A 24,922-nucleotide genomic window follows, 5' to 3' on the forward strand; every position below is an offset into this window, starting at 1 on the left:
AAAATTACATTTACCCCATCTCTCTCAGTGAAAAATATACAGTCATTTTAAAAGTTGGATACAAGATGTTGTCTACATTACTGAAAGTCCATCCTCCGTCTGTGTGCAATGCAGGCGTCAAGTTTCCACATCACACTTGTCTAAGTTGTTTATTGGACCAGGATTGACTTCCAAGCTGTGATGCCACAAATCATCCTTACAGGTAAAAGCTGTGGTTTTCCAGTGTCAGACTCTGAACATACATCATTCTGCAGAGTGACACTGACCAAAACACATTTTTGAGTGGAGGGTGACTTTAAAGTTTAGGGGAAAAAATTGTTAAATTGTATTTATTAAGAATTTAATTAAAAAAAACAAAGTCAGTTCTTGTGATTAATGAGGACAGTGGTCTGGCATCATAAGCAAACAACACCACAACTTTCATCTTTTTGATTTTGATTCGAAAGTTGCTAAATCCCAAATGGTGCATGAAAAGTACTTTACCTCAGCTTTTCCCAGCAGAGCCCCACCCAATTAAAAACAGTGAGAACAGACACAAATACATACAAAAATCTCTCAAGTAAAAAAAAACAAAGCACAACTCGTGATAAGAAGGTAATTGAGAAAATATGTTTTCAGGACCTTTGAATAAATCAGAGTACTTCTTCCACCGCTCATAACATATTACAGTCACTTGGTGATAAGCTGAGAGTCGTAATTTATCTGGAAATAGATCGTTTAACTGTATTTGTTGTCATAAGCTCTGGAGAAAATACTAAATCGCTAAAAAAAGGTTTCTGATCTGGATCAGAGACAAGTGGCCTTTTTTCAACTGTGTCAAGTTTTCCACTTTTCAAAAGATTTTAAGACTCAATTCAACATTTCATGGCTTGTTAGGACATTTTTTTTTACATTGTGCAGATCCTCTACCTCAGGTTTATTATCACTGGCGGGCAAATTGAGGACACAGAGAGAAGCCGGTTGCAGTAGCCTTATCTCATATCGTCCAGGCTGAGAGCTCACCCTACAGTTTGCTCCAATTATCCCTCGGTGGAATAGGAAAAATGGCCGAAGTTAATTGGCTGGAGTGGATCGTTCTCAGATGTGTAGCAAAACTGATACAGATGGAAATATATAAGAGAGAGAATTGAGGCGGAGGGAGGGAGGGAGGGAGAGAAGACGCTTGATTGGAGAGGAGGAAACTTTCCCAGAGAAAGCCATAAAACTGATTGATGACTTCCCTCGAGGAATGTTTCCCCAGGTGTGCTTTGTGTGTATGTGTGTGTTAGAGTGTGTGTCAAGTAGTTACAGTGCACTTAAGAAATGCTATCCTTGGACGCAGGACAAGTGCAATAAAGTAAATTGAGGGGTGAAATAGCACGTTTATGCGTCAATATTGCACTTTGGCAGCATAAACACAAAGACACAAGAGATTTCAGCAAGCTGAGATGGAGGTGGAGGCAAATTGGTCCCATTTAATGAATGATTTCCATAACAAAAATGGTAATTGATAACAGAAATCATCCCTAAAATGATATCAGAAAATGTTTAACTGCTTAATAAAACACCTCAGGTGGTCCTTGACAGGTGTTTTGCACTGCCAACGGTTGAACCCCTGCAGCAAAGCGTGTGCTGAGAGACTAAAATCATAATAAACAAAATACCACGGAGGTGTAATTATAAAAGTCAACATTACGCCACTATAACAGAATAAGAGCAGATTTCACAATACATGGGCGTCAATTTGATGGATTAGCTGTGCTCAAATATTTAAAGTGCTACAATATGTCATTGTACTTTGGTTTAATGATCAGACAAAGACATGAGGATGCAGTATGTTGAAAATATGTTTACCTAATGTCTGTATTTATTTTTCATTTACAGGAGTAAAGAAACACTTAAATACTCTCACAGAAACTTAATTGCAATGGTCAAAAAAGTGATTAAATCTAGATCTTAAATTAGCCAAATGTTTTTATCTCAAGATAATGATTACGACAAAATTGAACACTGTATTAATCTGGAATAATAATCATTCCATTTTCAGGGGAAAGATTAAGAACAACAGAGAAATTAACTGAAAACAGTTGGTGTACCTCAGTTAGGCCCACTATCATTCCCACAGTGTTACCAGATGGAACAGCAAATGTATGCTGATGACACTGCTGTATACATCTATATGCAAAAACAGCTGAGCTATCAACTGTAGAGCTGTTAAGTGCCATGAGAAGGATTACACATCTGTTTGAATATTGGTAACACATATAGTTTTTATCTCAAATCAATATACAGCCCTATAATTTTTACATTTTCATTTTACATTTGATAATAATGAACTCATATCAGGGTTTAATCCTGGATTAAAATCTTAAATCAGTCTAGTATCACCAAATGGTTCTATAAATAACATAAATTTTATGTGTTATCACTTCACATTTCTCTACTTCCTGATACACGAAAAACTTCATAGACAAGTGAAATGTTCTGAAAGTGGTGGGCTATTTAAATGCGATCCCATGAGATCACAGAAAATGTCGAAAATTGTCATGTCATAAAACAATTAAGTACAACTTGGCAAATTTGTCTGACATGGTCTCTCTCTGGATGCGGCCAAGATATTTATCTATAATTTGATCTTTTCCCATATGTCCTATTGCATTACATGTTACAGGCAGACTCCAGAAACAGACAGTAAACCACTTGGGTCCTTGTACAAACAAATATGGAGATTACGGGTAAAAAGTAAATTCAGTATCGCTGCTGCAGGAAACTGGAGAAACAATCTGGACCTTCCTCTGTTATGTGACTTTAGATGTGGTGTGTGTGATATACCCCCTATTTGAGCAGATTTTCAGGGAGATCATGTTCCCTCCCCTCTGACCTTCTCCAGGGTACACAGCAGTATGAAGGAGAAGGAAATGATGGACACATTTTTGACACGAAGTGTTTTCTTTTCTAACTCTAATCTCCGAGTCTACACCAAACACATTCTTGATGGTAACGATGATGATTTGTTTTGCAACAAGGAAGACGTCTCTTAAAAAAAAAAACCAAACAATGTTGATGGAGCTGTTTGGCTCTTAAACATGGTTGGCAAAAAGCGCACAGTGGAAAACGATTCTGGTTGCCATGAATCCAAATGCAATGTTTTTGTTTTTCCACGTTTTCCTTCACTTTGTCTCTGGCACGAGTGTTGACAGGTGCTGGATGGAGAGTGGGAGCGGGCTGTTGTTCTTCACTGGAGGAAAAACTCACCAATAAACCGCGAGTTAACCTGCTGCGTTCAGGGATCAATAGTCAAGAGGAAAGACCACAGTAAAATGTCCAGACTGGTTTACTTTCCCCTTATGACGGTATAACAATACCTTGTCCTTGTAGGGAAACAGAAAGATGACAAATGGCTGGAAATTCTTCCAGCAGGTATTTATCATAGCTGTGGCCTAAGGCCTTAAGATGCTGAGCAGGGATGTTTGTTGCATGTAAACGCCTCTTCTTCTGTATCTCTCACCTCATTTTCTGTCACATCTCAACTGTGTACAGTCTAACAAAGTACTTAGAAAACAAGCCGTCTGTCATTATGTCATTATGGTTGAAACATCTGTTGGGATAAATGCAAAACAGGCACTAAAGATCAAGTTAAATATAGGCTACATTAGCCAAGAGAAACCATGTGTTTGTACAGAACCAGTATGTTTCTGGTCATTATCCACCTTTACAAGATGAATAATAGCACCAAAAGTCAAAGCAGTTCTTTCCTTTTTGTTTTAATTCAGGTACCTGACTGCTTAAATGTTCCTAGATCCTTTTTATTTTAAAGTTAAATGAGAAAAAAAAACGGAGCTCTCTGACTACTTTGTCCAACAAAAGGTTAAAAATAGAGGCTTCAACAGAGACACAATCACTCAGCAACACACTCCATGACCTGCCTGTGTGATAGGATAAAGATATTGTGTATGGTCTTGTTGTGGTGTCTGGCAGGAGATTTATCATCAAAGGAATTTGCATGTAATACATTTCAGAAGTGTGGTGCTGACAGACACTGATCTTTATTTTATTACTCAAGGCTGGCAAACACCACAAATGAAAAAAAAGCTGCATCTCTTACAAAGATTAAAAAGCACATGATCACATGAGTTTGACCGGCCAGTCAGATTTCTCTCATCACCTGACACATGTGGCACAGTACGGATCGACCATAAGAGGATCCAAATAGTTGCATAATAATCAGGCAAGAATTAGGACATGGGTTTGATAATAATGGCACTTATTTTTTGAAAAATGAGCTCAGCAAAATTCATTAACTATAACCTGATACACAATGATTAATACAAAGGAAGAATTTTTAATTAAAATTCCTAAAATATATCTGAAATGGGAGTTTTGTTTTTGGAGATAGTGCTTTATTACTCCATCTGGAAACTATCAATTCACTGTTAGTTACAGATATAACTCTGCAAATATTCCAGTATCCAGGGAGATGACATCACACTGTTGGATTAGATCAAATGTAGGAAGCATGTTGATATTTCAGATGCATCTGTAGGCTAAAGGGTCAGAAGTCCAGCAGCACTTGTTATGAATTTTTATTGTCAAACTGATGCATTTGGCTCGTGGCTTTTTGTTAAAGTCGAGGTTTCCAAAAGAAGATAAGTCTGTCTGACAAAATAAATGTTCTTAAAACAATGAAAAATGACTTAAAAACTGGCTTCTTTTACATATTTCATAATAAATACAACTAGTTCAGGTAATAGGATAGAAGAGTAATACCATTCTGTCTGCTCTTTGTTTTGCTCATCGGCGCCCTCCTGTGGCTGGACTCAGCACTGCTGCTGAAATCTGTCTTGAACCCCGTCTCTGCCACCAATCTCCACCTGGATGGGTTCAAATATGTTTGTAATGACAGATATATACAGTGAGGTCCAAAAGTCTGGGACTAGTTTTAGTATGTTTAATGTGTTTTTAAGGATAACTCAAGCTTTTATTTTCATTACCGGGGCAGAGAGAAGAGGGATAAAACAGGAGTTATGAGATTGTTGAAACCGACCTCCCACTCATGATAGAACAGGCCTTTCTCACTGCCCCCAGGTAACGTGTAATAAAGGAGGCAGAACAACATGATTAATATCACAGTGCAGATCAGATTATTTTTAGTTGATGATAAAAAAGTAATTTATAGATCTGTGCTGACAGTGCCTCTGTGTCCTGGTGGAGGAGGAGAGTTTGTCCTGGACTTGCTGCAGGAAATGAGAGCTGGAGTCGTTTGGCTTCAGTCTGTAAAACATCTGCAAAGAACACACATGCTGTATCATTATCAGATGAAACATCTGCCCTCAGCATTTACTGTATCAGTAATTTGGGTGCATTTTATAACAATGGAATACAGGAACTGGACTGATTTATACTGACCACCAAAATGTGATCAGCGGAAGTTGTTTCAGTTTGGAAAATTAACTGGAGGAACTACTGTAGACATGAAAGACAGAGGACTCACCACTGGTGGTCTATGAAGGGGAACACAGCTGTCCACACACATTACACCAGTTTTAGTTCCTCTCAAGTCCTTCCTATTGATTTTAAGTTTGATTTAACTCTTAACATACAAGCTGTTAAATGGTCAGCTGTTGTGACCTCTGACCTCTGAGAGGAAACCTTCTCTGGAACAGGGACTTCTGTCTGTCATCACCCACCTTCTTCTTTTGTTCTGAAAACTACAAAAACACACTTTTCTTGTTGTTCTACCAACAATACACAGACACATACAAAGCTTTAGAGACCATTGTGTCTGTGTAAATGCACCTTTTATATTCACACTGCAGAGGAATGGCAGCTCCGTCCACCTGAAATCGGTCTCCAGGTGAGCGATCAGCATTGTGGGTGAACTTAACTAAGTGTCAAGGACAAAGAAAGTTGAACCACTAGGTGGCAGCATTAAGTAACTATGACTCAACTTTGTTTTCTTCTTGTGCATTGAACTACACTACCCAAGTGACTGGTGTCCCTACTTGTTCTATAACCTCCTCTAAATCCCTGATGTTAATCAGAAAACAGGGAGTAAAGTTCACTTTGTTCCCCCATCTATGATTTCCCCATCAGAAACTCTGCTTTCACATATTTTCTCATTTTTCTTTAACAAACAGCAGAAAAAACTACACATGCAACAAAATCATAAAAAAGCATTTTATTCAACATGAAAAACTGTACATATTGCATTTAAAGGCGGCTATTTGGGGTAAAAACATGATATGTACCATAGAATATTGTCATAAGGAAAAGATGTAACAGCGTTCATACATGCTGTAACAGGGGTCTCAAACATTCATGGTAAAGGTTCCAAACCTTAATCCAAATAGTCAAGTGTTTTAAAAAGGTGTAACAGTTTATAAAAGGCTTTATAGAAAAATAACAGGAGAGATTTAGTGATAAATTGTATAAAGCATAATCTCACAACATCATTGTAAACGATAACATGATTTGGCACCAGATATTGTGTTGACAGATTCAATCTGCCATCCATTAAAGCTAAAATAGTGTAAATGTATGTTCTGGACTTTGCCTCCAAGAATGCAGCTGAAAACATGCCTCAATACATAATTGACTTGCAGTTTTTCTGCCTGAGGTTTTGTGTTGTCTTCTGCATTTCCCTTCCTCACAGCTCCTCACGTGTCTTTCCCTGCTCTTCCTTCGTGTTGTCATTCGCTCCCTCCTCTTCAGCGCTGTCGCTCTCCACCTCTGCAGCCCCTTCCTTCTTCCCCATGTCTCCTTTCCACACCTCATTTAGACATTCTGAGAGAGGGAGAGAAAAACAGCATGAGGAGGAGGAGGAGGAGGAAGAGTCTTCAGCAATATAGTTTGTTTTCTACAGAGGGGAAAAAGCCTGAGTTGACTTTTAATGTTTGGATTTCAGTGAGTTTATGTGCAAAGTTTTAATTTTTGGTGATTCCCACACAACATACACTTAAGTTACCATGCTAACCAGCTAGCTTTGGCTCTCCCACTCTGTGAGAGAGTCACTGTAGTGTCCAGTCTGCCCTCAGTTCTCAGTTAATGCTGATGCTGGCCGTGCAGCAACAGCCAAAACTTGTACATGGCATCTTTAATATAGAGTTTATATAGCCAAATATCTGGATGAGACTTCAGTGAACATGTTTCTGAGCTGAAGTAATAATAATCTATGTGGTGTAGGATCAAGCGTGCAACTAGCTAGCACTGCTTTCTACATGTCTCCCACCTTGTTCTGATGTCTTGAGGACGTGGTTCTGACAGAAGAAGTTCTCCAGTCTCTGGTCCTGATGATGGAAGTACCAGTCCTCCACCACCTCCTCAAACTCCTCTAGCATGGTCTCACACTGCACAACACACACCCCAACATCAGGTGTATCAGGTGTTTCCGCATAACCCTTTACTACTGAATGTAATGCTGTGTTGTACAAGTACTACAGTTAAAATGAGACTCCACAAGCTCCTGACACAGACAGACACACGTACACCACCCTACCTGTTTTTTCATGTCCGACACCTCCACTGAGGGCTCGTCCCACAGTTCAAACGGCAGACCCAGCTCCACTTTGACTCCTTTGTGGACCAGGTTCTTCAGAGTAGTCATGGTCTGACTGGCACCCTGCAGTCACACAAATGACAAAAACACAAAAAGAGCACTTGTTCAGGTTTACTCCTGTTAAAAACAGAACAGTAAAACTTTAAATACAGCCAGGTTAACTTTACCTTAGCGTATCGGAGGCTGCCAGGCCTCTCTGCATGAACGTTATACTGAAGGATCCGCTCACATATGTTGTCCATCGCCTCAGTCAGCCGAGTTTCCCTGAAATGAAAACAGAAAAGAGCTGCAGGCTTTCTAGGAGTTTAGACAATGCAAGAGTGTGATTTCCTTTTAAAGGGCAATTCCAGAGATTTTACAGACAGACCTCAACTACTAGTCATGAGGTAAACAACTTATATTATTGAATATTATTATTAGAAGTAGAAATTACTTATAATTTCTCGACCCCTGAGTGTTTTCTGTCCATTTTAAAGTGATATTCCTCAGACAGAGTGGACTTACGAGGTGTTGTATTTTATCTTTCTTCTTCTCTTTCCTGTGTCCAGCACTTCTCCAACCTCCAGCACTTCTTTGGAGCGAGCCGTCCTCTCCAGAGCCTCCTGCAGCTCCACTGACAGGAACTTACACACTGACAGACAAGAAAAATAAAACCCCTAAACAAATGACCAACTGCTACTACAACGCCACAGTAATGACACCATAACAACTAGCTAGTGTCACTTTCTCGTCCTACCTTCGCATTTATTCGGCAGCCTCTCGTCTTCGTCTGCTGTGACAAAGCCGCAGATACAAAACAAAACCAGTACGAAAACGTTCATTTCAACAGTTTGCTCTAAAATCCCTCAGGTGAGCTAAAACTTTAATATTTCAGCGGCCACATCGGCATTTTTGAAAGCGACTTATAACTGCGCATGCGTAGTTGTCGATCCCTGATGTTTAGATTTGAGGGGAGATTAGTCGATAGAAGAAAACGCGAACTCATCAGTCTTCGAAAAGTACGTATATGTTTATGTTTACTGTCACATATTTCAGTTTTTTACTCCCTAAAAGTAATCGTACCTGTTCTCGCTTGTCTGGCGCCTATCAAGCTGTTTTTTCCACACATAATTTTGAGTATTTGATTTAATTTGAACGTAATTCGACTAATATGTCATATGAAAATATTGCTCCACATTATTTAATCAAGGTATGACGAGATGTGATTTAAAACTGCGATCAAGCATCACGTGCTATTTTAGTTTTGTTCACCAAATATATACTTTGTTATATACATTAAGATGTAGGCCTATTTTCTATTACCTATAGATAAAAGTTGTTTGTTTGTTTGAGTTGTTTGTCTGTGACAGTCTGTGTAGTTTAAATCCAACAAGGATTTCTGTAAAGAGCAGTGAACAGTGTATCCATACCTCATATATTAGCATTTATGGCTACAAAAAATTGTGTACCTTAACATTTATGGGACTGATTTTGAAGTATTCCCATATATGTTAATGGGATTGGATTCAAAGGGTACTAAACTGATGAGCAAGTGTTTTCATGCTTCACTGATGGTGTTTTCTTTCATTCACATTCTGTTTTTCAGAGTTAAGTCTTTGCCTTTTTGTCCCTTAACATGCTCCTCAAAAAGCATTATTACTTAATCAGTTACTTCATTTTTGTAGCCACTGCAGTCATTCTGCTGAGACAGCTGATCAGTAATGTGCTTCAGGTTCACCATATATAAATATAAGAGGCGGAATGGGGGATAATCAGCTTGATGTTTGGCAGTGAAGCAGTTAAAAAAGAAGGTGCTTGCCCTCTCAGTTTCTCGGGTGTCAGGGGCAACACATACACACTCGGCAGCAACAGATACCCCAGGAGTCTGTGTAGGAAAAGATAGAGGAGAGGAGAGGAGAGGAGGGGGAAGAGGAGAAGAGCCTGAGGAGATAAGGGGGAAAGAGAGAAGAGAGGGAGTCATAGGCCACGTTAAAATGAGGAGAGAGGAGGAACATGGTGAGGTACGAGCAGGAGGAAGAGGAATGTGCACGGTCACCAGGCAGAAGTGCAGAAGCTGCAGTAAGCTCCTAATAAACACATTTGTATATGCTCTCCAGCAGCACGCAGGTGGCAGAGGGCTCAGTGTTCATCTTAAGTGTCTGATACTCTAGAGTAACTGCAGTAAGTGTAGCATTTTACCTGTCTGAGCGTTTCCATGGATACAGCTGTGTGTTATGTCACTTGGCGTGGTGTCCGTCTGTCTATTGTCTGTGTGAAGGGAGATAGAGTTACACAGCAGCAGTGTCACCCTGCCCTGTGTGTCACGGCTGCATGCACACAAACACACACACACACACTCATGCATCAACACTAGAAGCTGTTTTACACACACACACACACACACACACACACACATACATATGATACACACTCATAAAAGATGGTGTCAGGGAACTAGAGGCTCTCACATCAAGCTGTACTTTTGTCCTGAAGCACCAGAATATCATTATGACTGCACTTCTTTGCTGCATTTTAGGTCCAGTGAAGACAAACGTTAAATGAGCACGCGGTGGAAATGAATCAAACGCTCCCGACAGATTTGGAGGAAAGAAGAAGAAACTGTCGCTCCAGCCAGTTGGCATTTAACAGCTGACTCAGAGCCAAAGAGGAAAAGAGCGGACACATGTTGCCTGTTTCTCAAAACAGAGCATGTACAGTTGTCTCTAAAAGAATTAGGATTCCCTGAAGGATTTCCTGAATGACCGGAGGAGGACATGAACCTGGATCTACTGCCGGGGCTCAAGGAATAGTCTCATCTCAGGAAAAGCAAGTGGATAAACTTCCAGTCTTAAAGGTAAAACACTTCACATGCACTTACAGAAACATCCAGTGATCTGTCCTGATCTGAGTCTTTAATCATAAAAATGTAAACAAAGGGGTCATCAGGGACGACAGCCTGCTGTTCAAGCTGAGGACTGGATCACTCCAACTGATGACAGCTCTTTTAATACACTCACACACTATATCTGGTGTCTGAGGTTTTCTGATGCTGTCAAATGTTTTTAGATGAGTAATGCTCACTTGTATTTTCAGTGAAGCTTGTTTGACATATTTAATAATCTTTTAAGAAACAAACAAAGCTTGTTTTTCACCTCAAAAAACTGTCTTTGGATTTGTGAATCTTAACTGCTGTTTACATGATCAAATACATGTTCTTTAACATTAAATTTCTAGTTGTTAAATTACAGATAAATACATTTTAAAAAGTAACTTCTTCAATGTGTATTTGATAAGCTGCTCCATAAAATAACTATAAATCTGGCTTATGTCTGTTTTGATCAGGCGTCGCTGCTCTGTTTGTTTGTCTGCTTGTTTGTTTGTTTACAAGTTCAGTTCACACACGACAGAAGGAGACGTGTTCAAAGTAAACAGAATGAAAACCATCCATTAGAATAGTGTCACACATTAGCTGTAACTACGACGTGGAAGACCAGCACATAAGAAAAAGTTATCGAAGAAGAAAAAGATCTGATTTAAAAGGAGCGTTTGAATCTGCTGCACCTGGCCGTGCACGAGGACACTACATCCTCACTGTAACAGGAGCAGCAGTCTGAGCCAAACATGAACACACATGAGCGCTGGCAACTTTATGTAAAGCTGTAAATGTTTCTACAACAAACTAAACAAACTCATTGGAAAAGATAAATTAAGAAATTTCTGGTAGGTTTAGATGTCTTTTAAAATAGTGGGAAATCAGATCATTTGAATTATGATCTGAGCCACCGGATTTCATGATATATCTACATTCACAAAAACCTGATCAGTGGTGGAAAGTTATGATGAATTTTGAGGTACCTGGACTTCACTTGAATATTTCCTTTATACTTCTACTCTGCTATATTTTTAAAAATAACTTTAGCTACTTTACAGATTCATGATACAAAATAGACTTTATTGATCCTCAAAGGGAACGTAACAACCACCCAGGACAAAATAAAGTAATTCAAATTAGCCCCTCTTATACCAGCCTCAACTATAGCTACAATCCAGTGATCTACTATACATCATTCTGTATAATTACTACATTTTATTCTTATTTTTACACTGTGATGTTGCTACTTTTACTTAAGAGATGTGAATACTACAGCTACTACAGATGCTGTGATACTGTAAGTCATGCTTTGATAAATAATATATTGTGAATCTATGTTTACTTTACATGTTTTCCTGCTGTTTGTGTGTCTCTGCATAAATCTGATACGAGGAAAACAAAACCTCACTGATAATTGATAACACTGACCTGTGCGGTATCTGCAAACCCAAGCACCTGAAGGTTTCATCTGTGTTTGTCCTCTGCACTGCAAGGCCCTGAGCTGACCCTAAAACACACACACACACGCACAAACTGCACCTGGCATACTATCTGACACAGAATCACACGGCTTCTCACACACTAACACACACCAGTTGATATCCACACACACACACATACTCACACACACTCGCTGACTAAGGGTCCTCAGCAGTTCATATCACTGATGACTAAAACGGTACCATTACCTTACTGCTGTTCTCACCATATCCCCTCTCCTCAACACACACACACACACACACACACACACACACACTGACCCTTCCTCTGCTCCTAGAAAATACAGAAAGACACAGTATTCACATAAAAACCAGAGGTCAGTGCACATGATATTTCTAATGGCATCACAGTGACAGTCAGTTTTCTGGCAGGTTTTGGGTGCAGGAGAATCTAACTTTGAACTCACAGAGAAATTTTACCAAAAGTACCACAGTTTGAGAAACTCCAGCTTTTATTTTATCAAAGATTTTCAAACATTTGCGTTAAACATCAGACACAATAATAGTCTATAAATGCATATGTATGACACAGTCCATAAGTAAAATGTGAGTTTTCCAGCTCTACACTCTACACACCAAACCACTGTAGCACATCATACAACATATGTCTTCTGATAAACTATGTAAACACAGATCGTGTTTGATTATTATCATAGATACTTAAACTCACTATAAATTCTAAAATCTTTTCTTCAAAGGAGGTTAAACATGTTAGATGTTACTCCATGATTCCTGGCTTTTCTGTTCATTTCAAATTACTGTAATTGAATTTATTGTTTAGTATTTCAGGTTATTATATTTTTGTACAGAAGCTGCCGCAGCTTCAATTCATTTCTCTTCATCTCATATTTAGTGTTTTGTTCTTTGGAAAACCTAGCTTGTGGCTTATCGCAGGATATTAAATGCTCTCTTACAGGCCATAATAAAGTGGTGCAGTGAACCTTTTCACCTGTTGAATAACAAGGGATCTCTCACGTTACATTAGGCCTTAAATGCAGCTGAGCAATTTAAGCAATGGGATGATAAGAAACCAAAATGTTTAGTGTTTTGATATTTCATATGTGTGACTTCATGCTGTCAGTGTAATCCCACACTACTTAAGTGGAGCATGGCTTAGTAGCTCAAATTTCTCACATTTGACCCTTGCAGTTATTTTTCCTTTTCCATAAATCTCTCACCTCTCTCCTCTTTCCGGCACCTCTCCTCAGGCCTCCTCTGTCCAGCCAGAATGCCTGAGCAAGTGAGCAACTTCCAGGGTCAGAGCTTTCACAAGCTGAGGAGGGCCTGCCTGCGTCGGGGAGCCCTCTTCAAGGACCCCCTGTTCCCCACCACCACCCAGTCCCTGTTTTACAAACGGGCGCCTCCGCCGGGACTGACCTGGAAGAGACCGAGGGTGAGTGTTGCGGGAGAGAAGCTCCTGGAGAAAGAGGAGGATGGAGCAGACTCTTTTTAACAGCCTGTAGTAAAATTATTCTCGGTCCTAATCCGTCATCTACAGGAAAGTCCATTAAATTACGAGTTCTAGACACGTTTTCCTGCATCAAACCAGTTCACATCACTACAAAGAGTTTCATTTTACACATCTAAATCCAGCGTCTGGCTCAACATGTTACATTTCCATCAGATTAGGTTAATTAAAGCACTTTCTATTATAGGAAAGGCGTCAGGCAGTGAAACCTTAGCACCCAGGGAGCAAGTGGCGCGTGCTGCCGATGGGTCGCTATACTGGTGTGTGTGTGTGTGTGTATACAGTACAGTTGAGTTAAGGGAAAGCAGCAGCCATTTTAAATAGACCAGGTGTTTTTAGCTCAGTGTTGAGATGGGTGTAGCTGTGTATAAGTATAGGTGTTTATTGTGGCCAAGCTGAGTGGCCTTTAATGGTGGTGTAATACACTAGAATAAACACAGTAAAATGAGAGGTTGAAGTCAAGGTCAATTACTTATTGTCCAGTGCAGACAAATAGGCTGTGTATAATGGATTATACACATGGATTAAGTGTGTATACGGAAAATTGTCATTATATAGTAAAGAGTAGGTTTTTATTTTTGTAGGGAAAAAAAGCATTTTTGGCACAAGATGTGGCAAATATCTTTTACTTCCAGTCTTCTAGTCATTTTTTTTTCATTTTTGTAAGTGTCACTTCTGTTTGAGATAACTCCAAATTCTCCACCACAAAGCTTAAATATTATAAATCTTAGAAAATTACTGACTAAAATTCCAATTAAAGACTTCTCTAATACCACATAAGATGCAATTCAATACCTTTTTCACAGTCATTCCAGTCAAAGAATAATGGAAAACTAGGAGGGACAGTAAGGCCTACATTTATTATTTAAGCTGTGTACAATGATTCCTTGTAAATGAGTGAATGAATGTGAACTACACACACATAGGTGGCTGAAAATTGATGGATGCTTTATCCAATTAAAAAAAGAAGAGTCAGTTAAATACCCTGAATTCACTAATTAACCACGTCATCATTAGTTCATGGAGTTTATTCAGCGTGAGGGCCAGGCTTTCACAACGTGAAACCACACCAGCGATTAATCTGCTGATTCAGGGTGGAGGAGAGAGGGTTAATGGTATTGTGTTCCTAATGCTCCACTCAGATATTTTAAGAGTGTATCAACAGGGAGTTGGATGATAGTGTGACATCTGTCGCCTTGGTACGCTGACGCTGACACACACACACACACACACACACACACACACACACACACACACACACACTACTCAAAATTCACTCAGACTTCCCATTTGCTGCCATAACCTTCCACTTCACAATCTACGTGGCCTCATCTGCTCATCTGTAGTTGTTGATATCATCTTAGAGAGGGACGGTTGAGATCTGGTCTAGAGTTACATTTAAAGAGGTTATGACCACTGAGTGTGTATTCCTGCGTGTGTATTCCTGCGTGTGTGTGTGTGTCCAGCAGCAGTTCTACGGTTACCTGACCCTGTCCAAACTGAGATCAACAGGTCCACACAGACAGGATCTGTCTCCTCAGCAGTGTTCTGACACTCTGACTGAATCAGCTCACAGGCCTCATAAAACACTGCGACGCTACTAACTCCTGCGCTCATTTATCACACAGTCTTAATCCACATTACTGTGAGCGCATTTAATGCTGCTATATAATCCATATTTTATATTAACAGTAGATCAAATGACTACGTGTAATGTGACAGGTGTTTCTTGTGGAGATGAACCCACTGATTTCACCTCAGCTCCGCGTCACATTTTTGAGTCGTTCAGCTCATTGTTTTGGTTTCGGATCCCAAAACCTTACTGTTTTGGTTGATTCTCAATGGGTCTCATCATAAATTTGCGACGAATAAACAAAGTTAGCGTCTAGCTAGTGCACATATTGTAGCATTTAGCAGCTAAAGAACTGCACGTTTCTCTCTCTTTCCTCTGATCCCAGGAAATATGTAAGGATCCTCGTCTGTTTGTAGATGGCATCAGCACTCGTGACTTGCACCAAGGCAGTCTGGGTAACTGCTGGATGGTGGCTGCCATTTCCTGCCTAGCATCTGAGCCATCTCTGTGGAAGAAGGTTGAGTATTCGTGTTCCTTCTGCCTGTCTTTCCTCTTTGGTTCCCTCTTCTTTTCCCTCCGTCATGGCCCCACCTCATCTCCCACCCTCCTCCTCTCAGGTCATTCCCGACCACGTGGAACAGGAGTGGAACCCAAAACGACCTGACTTATATGCAGGAATTTTCCATTTCCGGTTCTGGCGCCTCGGTCGTTGGATGGACGTTATCGTGGACGACCGACTGCCGGTCAGTGCTGATGGCGCACTGCTCTTCTGCCGTTCGGCTACACCAAGAGAGTTTTGGAGCGCCTTGTTGGAGAAGGCCTATGCCAAGTGAGTGGCAGTGGAAAATGCTAGATGATGTTTTATGGGGCTTGGTTTCTGTGTTTCTGACTGTTTTGGGATTACCTAATTTCCTATGTTTGGCACTGCTACTTATGGCAGTACCATTGTCCCAGGATGCTCTCTATTCCTCTCTCTAGTCCAACTTAAGGGCTCCAGGACATTATTTTACAATACCAGTATTCTTGTGTGGTGACAGGGTTGTGGCAAAACACAGTACTACCACTTACCAATGCCCACAATCACCATAGTAACCAAACACAGACAGCATCTTGTAACATCTGAGAAGCACCTCAAATGCCTGTCCAAAAAAGTCCACTTCATCAAGAGAGGAACACAGTCATGAATCATCAGTCAACTAATCAATAAATCAGCCTGTCGCACTCTTGGATGCCTTTTAGGCTCAACGGCTGCTATGAGGCTCTAGAGGGAGGAAACACTGCAGAGGCCCTGATTGATTTCACTGGAGGAGTTTCAGAGCCCCTGAGTCTGGATCGCGAGGCCCTCAGCCGGCACAGCGACCACAGGAGGATGTTCTTCCAGACCTTAGCCAAGGCGCATGAACGCAAGGCCCTCATCACCTGCTCCATACGGGTACAACCTTCGTACGAATCTTCAAGATTTTAGAAACTAGTGAACAAGCTAAAATAACTCCTGTATACTTTAAACTTCTCAGCCTGCAGAGGGGGAGACGGTGGAATCCGTGTTGGACTGCGGTCTGGTGCGAGGCCACGCTTACGGGATCACAGCGGTGAGGAAGTTGCGGCTGGGGGAGAGGCTGCTGAAGACAGGCGAGGCGTCCCGACTCTTCATGGTGCGAATGAGGAACCCATGGGGGACCACAGACTGGACGGGTGCCTGGAGTCAGAGGTGAGGGCACATCGAACCCTTCACTGACTTCATCTGCCACATGTCTGACTGCTGCTGAGTACATCATACGTTTTACAAGAGCTCTGGGAATTGAGCCTCAGCTGACATTTAACAGTGTCAGCCTGTTTTACAACATTTTACAGCGCCACTGTAACTTTTTTGGACAATTTCTGACATTTTACTATAGTTTTGGAATTGTTTTACTAGGGGACATCTGCCATTTTCATTATGAAACTCTGAGAAACTCTTGAAATGGCCAAAATGGACCAATAAAGGTTTCCAGAAGTTGAACCACTACTTGTAATAATCATATGCCATTTCCATCGTGCTGGATGTCACAGCATTAGGTGTTTTTTTTTCCTGCTGCCTTTGACTTTATTGGCTTTGCACGCCTCCTGCAGGTCGCAGCAGTGGCAACAGATGAGTCGTGCAGAGAGGGAGAAGATGGGTCTTGTTGTTCGAGACGTTGGGGAGTTCTGGTACATTTGTTTTTATTATTTGGATTAAAAAATAGGTAATAGTCCCCAGACCTCTGCTATAATTTATGTGTATGAATTATATTTCTGATGCAAATCACCAATTAAACTTCCGCTGATTTCCTCTCACTCAGGATGGATTTCGAGGATTTCTGTCACTACTTCACAGACGTGGTGGTGTGCCGGCTGGTGGAGAGAGCTCTGCTGTGGCCGAGCTCTCACTGGAGAGAGGCGCGATGCTACGGAGAGTGGACCCCAGCCCCCTCCACCCCTGGATCACCTCAGTCTACCGTCCTCCACAGCAACTACCCGCTGACTCTGGGTAAGAGCAACGTCAAACCCGGAGGGACCGAGCGGAGAGGGAACCGGAAGGAGGCCCGACTCGGGGAGAGTCAGCAGGAGGGAAGGAGGAGAGGAAGGTGCGAGAGGGATAAGGATGCGAAAAAAGCGATAAAGGAGGATGACGATGGAGGGGGGAATGGAGGATGGGAGGCACAGGTGGATAAAAGGAGTCGATGTGGAGGTTGCATCAACCATAGAGAGACTTTCCTGCACAATCCACAGGTAAAACTAAAGTGGAAGTCTTTGAATGAGTGCACGAACTTTGAGCATGAACATAATTCTTCTGTGTCTTTTTTCCTGATAGTTTATGTTTGAAGTGAGAAGCAAAGAGGAGGAGGTGCTGATCTGTCTGCAGCAGGAGGACAGGAGGATACAGAGGAAAGACGGAGGAGGAGAAAACCTGCCCATCGGCTTCGAGGTGCTGAAGGTGAGCAGGTCTTATGAACGCACGTCTTCTCAAATCCTGCAAAAAAAAAGCTCAGATATCATTCCCCCCCCCCCCGCTGCCACGTCGTCCACAGGTGGAGGTGAACCGCTGCAGCCGGGTGCAGTGTGTGGTGGAGCAGGCGGCCAGCTCCGTCTACATGGATTCCCGCAGTGTGACACTGAGGGCGACCCTGGCTCCGGGACGCTACGTGGTGCTGCCCACCACCTTCCTGCCGGGCGCGACCGGACGCTTCCTGCTACGACTCTTCTCCCATTCCCCCGTCAGACTCAGGTGTGTGAGATGTGTTTGTGTGCAAGTTTGATAGTGGCAGCATATATGAACATATTGTGGATTATTTCCTCCTTTTTTACAACAACTGTACCTTTTTCCCCTCACTCGTCTTCAACCCTGATCTTTTTTTCCACGTAGGGAGTTGAGGGAGGATTTGCCGTCTCCCTCTGTGTTCCAGTGTTTTCTACCTCAACCCACAGTGGTGACCACAGTCCATCTCCGCAGGGCGTCCGGCCTCAGTCCTCCCAAACAGACAGGTCACTCAGCACAATGTCTCTTCACACACACACTTGTTTCTTCCTTTCACCATCTTACATTGAGTTTTATGATCACAGCTCCAGATGTTTATGCCGTAGTGCGATGTGAGAACGACACCATCAGGACACGGGTGTTCAAGGCGGAGGGAAACCCCGAGTTCAACCTGAGAGCCATCTTCTACAGGAGATACCCTGACACACACATCTCTGTAGAGGTATACTCACATTACCTCTCTCTCTGTCTTTCACACACGCTGATAAACAAGCACACACAGTTGATTCTAACCTGCGTCTGTCGTGTGCAGCTGTGGAGCAGAGGTCTGCTGTGGGACTCGGTGCTCGGCACCGCTCGACTCCAGACGGCACTGTCCGAGAGGAGCCGGAGCCACGTGATCGATCTACGAGGCGGCCAGTTCCGTTCAGGACACAGAGGCTGTGTCTATGTTGAGACGTCCTCCAGCGTCTGCCTCACAGACTTGTGACGACATCGTCTGGTTGCCCTGGTAACTACATCAAACCATGATAACCACTGTCCTCCCTGGTGGAGACGGCAGTTTGAGACAACTTTATGGACATAATCTCTGATGGACAGTTCATAAAATGATATTTAACAAAGGTGCTGTAGTTGAATTTAGAAGTGTATTTTCTCTGTGTATTTTAAACCAAATTCAAGTTTCCATTATTTAAAAGACGTGTGCTCATGTGTTTCTGCTGGTCAGATAAACGCGTGAGCATCACTCAGCAGTTTAACAAACAAAGTGAAGCTGCTGCCAAAATTAGTTTGTTGTGTTATTATAATATTTATTAATAATACTCTCATTGTCATCATTGTTTTCTTGCTGTTGTTGCTGTCATATTTATTTTTTGCCATTATTTCTGTTGTTGATAATATGTTTGAATGTAAATGTACAAAATCACATTTGCATTTTGATTAAATAATTAACACTGTGTGCATGTTTTTCATATCAAGGCCACACGTGTTTGTTCATTCACCTCTGCTCACTCCAGACAGACTCATATCTTTAAGTGATGAGACGAGACAAGAAGCAGATCAAACACACAATCTACTTTTCGTGTGAGTCGATTCCAACACAAAGTTCATTCTGATCTTGGAATACAGTGTCTTTAAAATCCCACTCACATAGAGGGGAAAGAGCACAAACACGTTCCTGATAAAATCTGTTTTACTAAATATTGTTATGGACAGTTGACAAGACACATTTACAAACTTTTTTGCAACATTACAACAACTTACACTGCTCAGGAAAATCATCCATCTGTTCTTCTGTTGAGTTACTAGAGCTAAGTCCACACCTGTTTAAATGCAAACCATGCAAACACTAGATAAAAGGCGAGGACTCATTCAGCCGTTATCTGTCTTCATTTGAAAGCATTTGTTTATCAGGAGACTCAGCCTGTTACTGAGTGCTACTTTAGGAAGTGGAGGATCTAGAATTACTATTACCTGCGTTTACCTGTAGACATGCTTTGCGTAATTCAAGGTTTTTACCGGTTATGAGTGTGTTTATGACTCAGAGGTGTTCATATTTTGTCACACTTTGATAGATATATGCTGTGATACTTTATTTCATCCTGTCCATCTGCTTTTTATGCCATTTTTACAGCCTTTACACCTTTAAGACATATGTTCCAGCCTTCTCTTTGTTTATTCTTCATTTCATTTCTCTCAGGAAAATCTTTGTCTCCCTGACAATCACATGTCGGGAACAAGCAAGAGCGCACACAAAATTTTATTAAATTATCTGCTTGTTTTATTTCCACTACTTTCATTTATTTTATCCTGTAGAACTGTGTTTAAACATTGCATCTAAATGAATAAATGTTTGCACATTCCAATTTACTGAAATTGAGTGTGAGAATTTACAGTATTGCATTCAACTACACACTGAATATTGGCTTGTGACTCCTTAAAATGAAGCCAGAAACACAGGCTTGAAAAAAAAAGTTATTGTTTTGCTGTCCCCTTTCAATCATCTTGGGACCTCTTTGAGGGTCACGACCCCCAGATTGGGAATCACAACTCTAAACATAAAAAAACATTATTATAAATGTGACCTTTGGTGCACGTGGACTAATCCCTGTTAATGTCATTTTCTTGAACAGGAGATGGACACATTTCCATTTTATATCACGACTTACCTTTACAACCAACTGAGCGCGTGGACGCCTCCCCTCCCTGTGCATGCGCGCTCCCGAGAGGTGGAGGCTTGGCATCCTACTGGGCGCGGCGGCCAAGAGCAAAGATTGCAACCAGAGAGTGACAGAAGGAGGTAAGTGTTGGAGAAAAACAAGACATGGAGAGAGTTCAGGAATTAAATTGCTACTTTCGCACGTTGTATTTGTAGACGACACCCGGCGAAGTTGACTTTCTGTCGGTGTGTTACCGGGGCGCGGCGGCGGAGGAGCTTAAGCAAACTTAATAATAAGGGTTTAACGTTATCTGTTCAGGCTTGACAATGTTTGTTTGGCGTGTGACTCATCTTTTACTCAAGCTGAACGTGTTTTAGTGCGATTTACTTTACTTTTCTTAGTGGACAGGTGTGAGCAGGTGTATATTTACCTGTTGTAAGTGTTTATGTCTTGAACTTCTTGTTAACTTTGTGTCAGAGTCATTTAAAAACGTTACAAAACGAGTCCATGTTGAAGCATCTCTCATCTCTTGTCTTCTGAAGCGCACAGGTTGTGTCCTGTCGCTGTTCCTGTTATATTGGCCAGACTGGCTTTCAAGAGAATGTAGTCAAACCTCTTTGCGCTAATTTAAGGAGTAGGTCAGGTAAACCTAGGTTCTGTCCTGATTCCGCACTGTGTTAGTTAAAGTACCCAAGGCCTCATAAATAAGAGTTGCACGAGAACTGGATTAAATTTACTGTAAAACCTGACACATGATTTAATGAGTCTAATGAGCAGCCACATGTCTGTAACCCACCATGTCTTCAGTTTATGTTAAAAAAAATACATTTCAATTCAAAGATGACTCCATGTGTAATTTCACCAATAACCCACAGGGGTACTCCACCGGTTTTACACATTAAGCTCAGTTTACTTGTCACAGTTAGAACTACTCAGCCTGTAAAAACAGCTGTACATCATCTGCTGTGAGCTGTTGACAAAACAAATTAAACTTTTTAACAGACAGCCTTCATAACAAACTGAAAGAAAGAAAGTAAAGGGCGTTTAAGAGCCATTGTTTGGATGCTTGGTTCATACCAGGGACTGAAAGTCAGGATATCAGGTCCTTCTTGTCAAACCAGCCTCTTGTGAGTTCCCTAACTTTATGGAAGTGACATAAATTTCTGAACTACCGCTTTAAAACACTGGTCACAAAACAATCAAAGCACCTGCACTTACATGGATATTTTGATATATGTATTTTTGTTAAAATCTTCTGGCAAAAGCTTCACTTAAAACCAACCAACAGATTGTGGCAGATGTGGTGAAGAGTAAAATTAAAATCTAGAGCTAGATCTAGTTTGGTTCTGGTTTTTTGTTTTTTTTCCACACTGCGCTGAATCTTTATCAAACACTTACTGTATTATTTTCTGCCATGAAACATTTTACTGTGAACAACAAATCTCAAACACATGAGCAGCAGAATGTCCAGAGAGATTTATTCAAAAGTTTATTGCGATTATGAAGGCAACTAATAACTATTTCTGCTTATTGCCTTAATTAATCAGACTGCTCCTCTGTCATGACATCTCAACCAATATATTCAGTTTACTGTAATATTCTGTATGACGAATGAAAGCAGCAGATCCTGATGTTTGAGGCACAATGTTTGTATTTTTGCTTGAAATATGACTGAAACAATTGTTATCAAATAGTTGAATAATTATTGATTGACTGATAAAAAGATCATCTGAATATCATTCTTCCTCTAGAAAATGCAACTTATTTAATTTATTTGTTTTTACTTTTGCTTAACTTGCTATTTAAAGATGTTGCAGGTGAATTAGTGAGAGAACGATGGGTGGTAAAACTTGTTCTTGTGTTTACATACTTTAAAACCTTTGTCTGCTCTTCACTCTGTCACTGCCAGCTGCAAATTTAACTTCATTCTGAGTTATTTATCTTCCTCTGCAGGTCTGAGCCCTCATTACTGTTAGGATGTCAAACACTGGTCTCATTCGACACATCCGCAGCCCTCCTCAGCCCCCAGGGCCGATACTAGGTGAAATCTGATGGTCTTGTGCCTTAGATGAGGTTCATAAAAGTGTCTCTGTTTTCAATGAAATCTGTTTTTTTTTTTCTTCTTTCAGGATGTTCAAAGTTGTTTCTTTGCATAATGCCTATTGCTCAGATTGCAATTGGTGAGTGAGTTTATGCATGTTCAAGCATTCAAGCACTGGTTTCACCGAGTTATGACTTGAGACAAAAATGAAAATGTGGACTGTCTGATCTCCTGTTGTCGCCCATGTGTCCAACAGGGTCGGTGTATTTACATGACTGTCCGCGGCAGCGCTACGTCCCCATCTACTTGATAGTAGTGGGAACGTTTGGCCTGGTGCTGGCGCTGCTCTCCTGCCTGCCCTGCGCTCAGGAGCCCAAAGATGGCACCTCCAACCCGCTCAGTCAAGTCTGCACGGTCTGGAACTCGCTGACATCTTTCTTCCTCTTCTGCTGGTTCATCGCTGGTGAGTTTGAATGGCGCTCAGGAGGCGAATGAGTCGGGAAACAAGGTGATAGCGTGGTGTTTGACCAGGGAAATATGTGCTTCTGGTTGGAAGGTGTCTGTTTGAGTTGTGTTTTGGTATATCTCCAACACAGCTGTGGTCAAAAGATAAACCACCATTCTGAATTTACACCAGTGAGATTAAATATTAACACTTGTCAGGGTGATGCAATATAGTTCAACGGCACCACAAACTGCAGCCTCCAGAATAACCATAAGCTGAACATTATAACCCTAATGAAGGCAGGATTTATTGTATTAGACTGGATTAGTTTCACCTAGGTGGACCTAATAAACAGGAACTGAGTGTGTCAAACTGCAGGTAACCATAGCAACAAAACTGAGGCTACAGGCCATGGCTGGAGGTTTTATTTTATTTTTTTTTGAGTTGTCCATCCATCTGTCCCATTCTCATGAACGTAATATCTCAGGAATGCATGGAGGGAAATTTATAAAATTTAGCACACACATTCATCTGGAGTTAAGGATAAGCTGATCAGACTTTGGTGGTTAAGGGTCAAAGGTTGAAGTCTCTGTGACCTCACAAAACACATTTTTTGTCAGTAAAGAATTCAGGCACTAATTATGACAAAGTTTCACACAAATGTCTTAAGAGGATAAAATAATGAAGCAATGATATTTTATATCCAAAGGTCAGCTTCACCTCACATCATAATGTTCTGCAAATACACTCTCCTAGCCATTATTCAACACCATAACTCAGAAACAGAGGGGAGATTGTGACCATATTTCCTGCAACATGACTGGCTGGTGGAGGCAAACAACCTCCATGTGGTAATTCCAGTTTCTTTGACAAGTGGCCTTGGTTTAAGTGTAGTAATGCACTACAAGGTATCCTAATGAAAGAAAATAATGGCCTGATAATGGAAGCTACTCTTCGTCTCCACCTTGTCCATTATTTCATTAAAGTGGGTATTATCTCAAACATAATATTCTCCCATTTGGATGCTCTCCAGGCTGCAATTTGCCTCACTCCTTCCATTAAAGTGCACGAGTTAGAGAATCAACATGCTGTAGTAACACATATCGGCCACTAGATGTCACCCTCATGTCTCCCTTAACACCCAATAATAACACACCACACCTTCTCACAATCAGACAGCTACACACAAACTGGTTGATAGATTCTGTTTGGACTCAACATATGTTAGTGACTAAAAAGTAACCTCTAGTGTGATGTCTGTAGGGAAATTGCAAGGTTGTTGTGTCAAAACCTATAAAGCCTGTTGGTCTCTTTTTTTCCTAGGTAATGTGTGGATCTACTCTATTTACGAGCCCAACTACAACAAGAACACAACGACTGTGGACTCTTACTGCAATAGAACGGTCTACTTGTTTGCCTTCTGGACCACCACTCTGGTCTACATCCTCTTGGGTCTGTTCCTGGTAGGCGGCTGCTGCGTTCTCTTCTGCTTCTTTCTGTGTGGCCGAGCCGACCCCGGACGACAACGTCTAGGGACTTCCTCAGACAAAAGCGAGGCAGACAGGTTCTCGTTGCCACTGCTCACATCGCGTTTGCTGCTGAAGCTGTTAGCTGTTCTCTGGACCCAGGCTTGATGCAAGTGTTTGTTGAATGAGTTGCACTTTTCTATTGTACGTTAACAAATCTGAAATATACTGTAAAAGTTATGGGGAAGAAAACACAGCACGGTTTAGACTTAAGCATATGGAAAGCACAGTAGAGTGATCTTTCTTTATTAAATACATAATTTGCAACACAAGACTAACATGTCTCATTTTAACATTTATCTCATATTGTAGTGGCACAGCCCTCCTCCTTGC

The 24,922-nt window shown here is 41.2% G+C and overlaps 3 protein-coding genes across 4 annotated transcripts; 2 read left to right on the plus strand and 1 right to left on the minus strand.

The window, feature by feature from the left end:
- Positions 1-6,487: 6,487 nt before the first annotated feature.
- cnpy4 (canopy FGF signaling regulator 4) lies at positions 6,488-8,466 on the minus strand. The gene is made up of 6 exons (XM_018696473.2): positions 8,271-8,466; positions 8,039-8,165; positions 7,702-7,798; positions 7,475-7,597; positions 7,208-7,325; positions 6,488-6,762 (listed from the first exon to the last, which is right to left on the minus strand). The coding sequence occupies exons 1-6, from the start codon at positions 8,353-8,355 to the stop codon at positions 6,626-6,628; spliced, it is 687 nt and encodes a 228-aa protein (XP_018551989.1). The 5' UTR covers positions 8,356-8,466; the 3' UTR covers positions 6,488-6,625.
- A 16-nt stretch (positions 8,467-8,482) lies between these two features.
- On the plus strand, positions 8,483-20,241 carry LOC108897062 (calpain-5). Of its 2 annotated transcripts, none has more exons than XM_018696471.2 (14): positions 8,483-8,532; positions 10,050-10,367; positions 13,093-13,277; positions 15,311-15,442; positions 15,543-15,754; positions 16,165-16,357; positions 16,440-16,633; positions 17,035-17,112; positions 17,244-17,673; positions 17,756-17,878; positions 17,973-18,169; positions 18,308-18,426; positions 18,505-18,641; positions 18,732-20,241. In XM_018696471.2, the coding sequence occupies exons 3-14, from the start codon at positions 13,113-13,115 to the stop codon at positions 18,906-18,908; spliced, it is 2,157 nt and encodes a 718-aa protein (XP_018551987.1). In that variant the 5' UTR covers positions 8,483-8,532; positions 10,050-10,367; positions 13,093-13,112; the 3' UTR covers positions 18,909-20,241. The 2 variants fall into 2 exon arrangements, with proteins under 2 accessions (XP_018551987.1, XP_050931556.1); XM_051075599.1 differs by lacking the exon at positions 8,483-8,532 and adding an exon at positions 8,571-9,592.
- A 369-nt stretch (positions 20,242-20,610) lies between these two features.
- LOC127143255 (transmembrane protein 272) lies at positions 20,611-24,861 on the plus strand. Its single transcript, XM_051075578.1, has 5 exons — positions 20,611-20,717; positions 22,531-22,618; positions 22,707-22,757; positions 22,875-23,081; positions 24,387-24,861. The coding sequence occupies exons 2-5, from the start codon at positions 22,555-22,557 to the stop codon at positions 24,695-24,697; spliced, it is 633 nt and encodes a 210-aa protein (XP_050931535.1). The 5' UTR covers positions 20,611-20,717; positions 22,531-22,554; the 3' UTR covers positions 24,698-24,861.
- Positions 24,862-24,922: the final 61 nt, after the last annotated feature.

The sequence above is a fragment of the Lates calcarifer genome, linkage group LG14 (assembly GCF_001640805.2).
Source record: "Lates calcarifer isolate ASB-BC8 linkage group LG14, TLL_Latcal_v3, whole genome shotgun sequence".
NCBI classification, from domain to species: domain Eukaryota; kingdom Metazoa; phylum Chordata; class Actinopteri; family Centropomidae; genus Lates; species Lates calcarifer.

Coding starts and splice junctions, on each gene's coding strand:
- cnpy4 (XM_018696473.2), bottom strand. CDS start 8,355: ATGAACGTTTTCGTACTGGTTTTGTTTTGTATCTGCGGCTTTGTCACA. Junction 8,166..8,270: donor GCTGCCGAATAAATGCGAAG/GTAGGACGAGAA, acceptor CTTGTCTGTCAG/TGTGTAAGTTCCTGTCAGTG. Junction 7,326..7,474: donor TGTCGGACATGAAAAAACAG/GTAGGGTGGTGT, acceptor TGTGTTGTGCAG/TGTGAGACCATGCTAGAGGA.
- LOC108897062 (XM_018696471.2), top strand. CDS start 13,113: ATGCCTGAGCAAGTGAGCAACTTCCAGGGTCAGAGCTTTCACAAGCTG. Junction 15,443..15,542: donor AGCCATCTCTGTGGAAGAAG/GTTGAGTATTCG, acceptor TCCTCCTCTCAG/GTCATTCCCGACCACGTGGA. Junction 17,113..17,243: donor CGAGACGTTGGGGAGTTCTG/GTACATTTGTTT, acceptor CCTCTCACTCAG/GATGGATTTCGAGGATTTCT.
- LOC127143255 (XM_051075578.1), top strand. CDS start 22,555: ATGTCAAACACTGGTCTCATTCGACACATCCGCAGCCCTCCTCAGCCC. Junction 22,619..22,706: donor GCCCCCAGGGCCGATACTAG/GTGAAATCTGAT, acceptor TTCTTCTTTCAG/GATGTTCAAAGTTGTTTCTT. Junction 22,758..22,874: donor TATTGCTCAGATTGCAATTG/GTGAGTGAGTTT, acceptor TGTGTCCAACAG/GGTCGGTGTATTTACATGAC.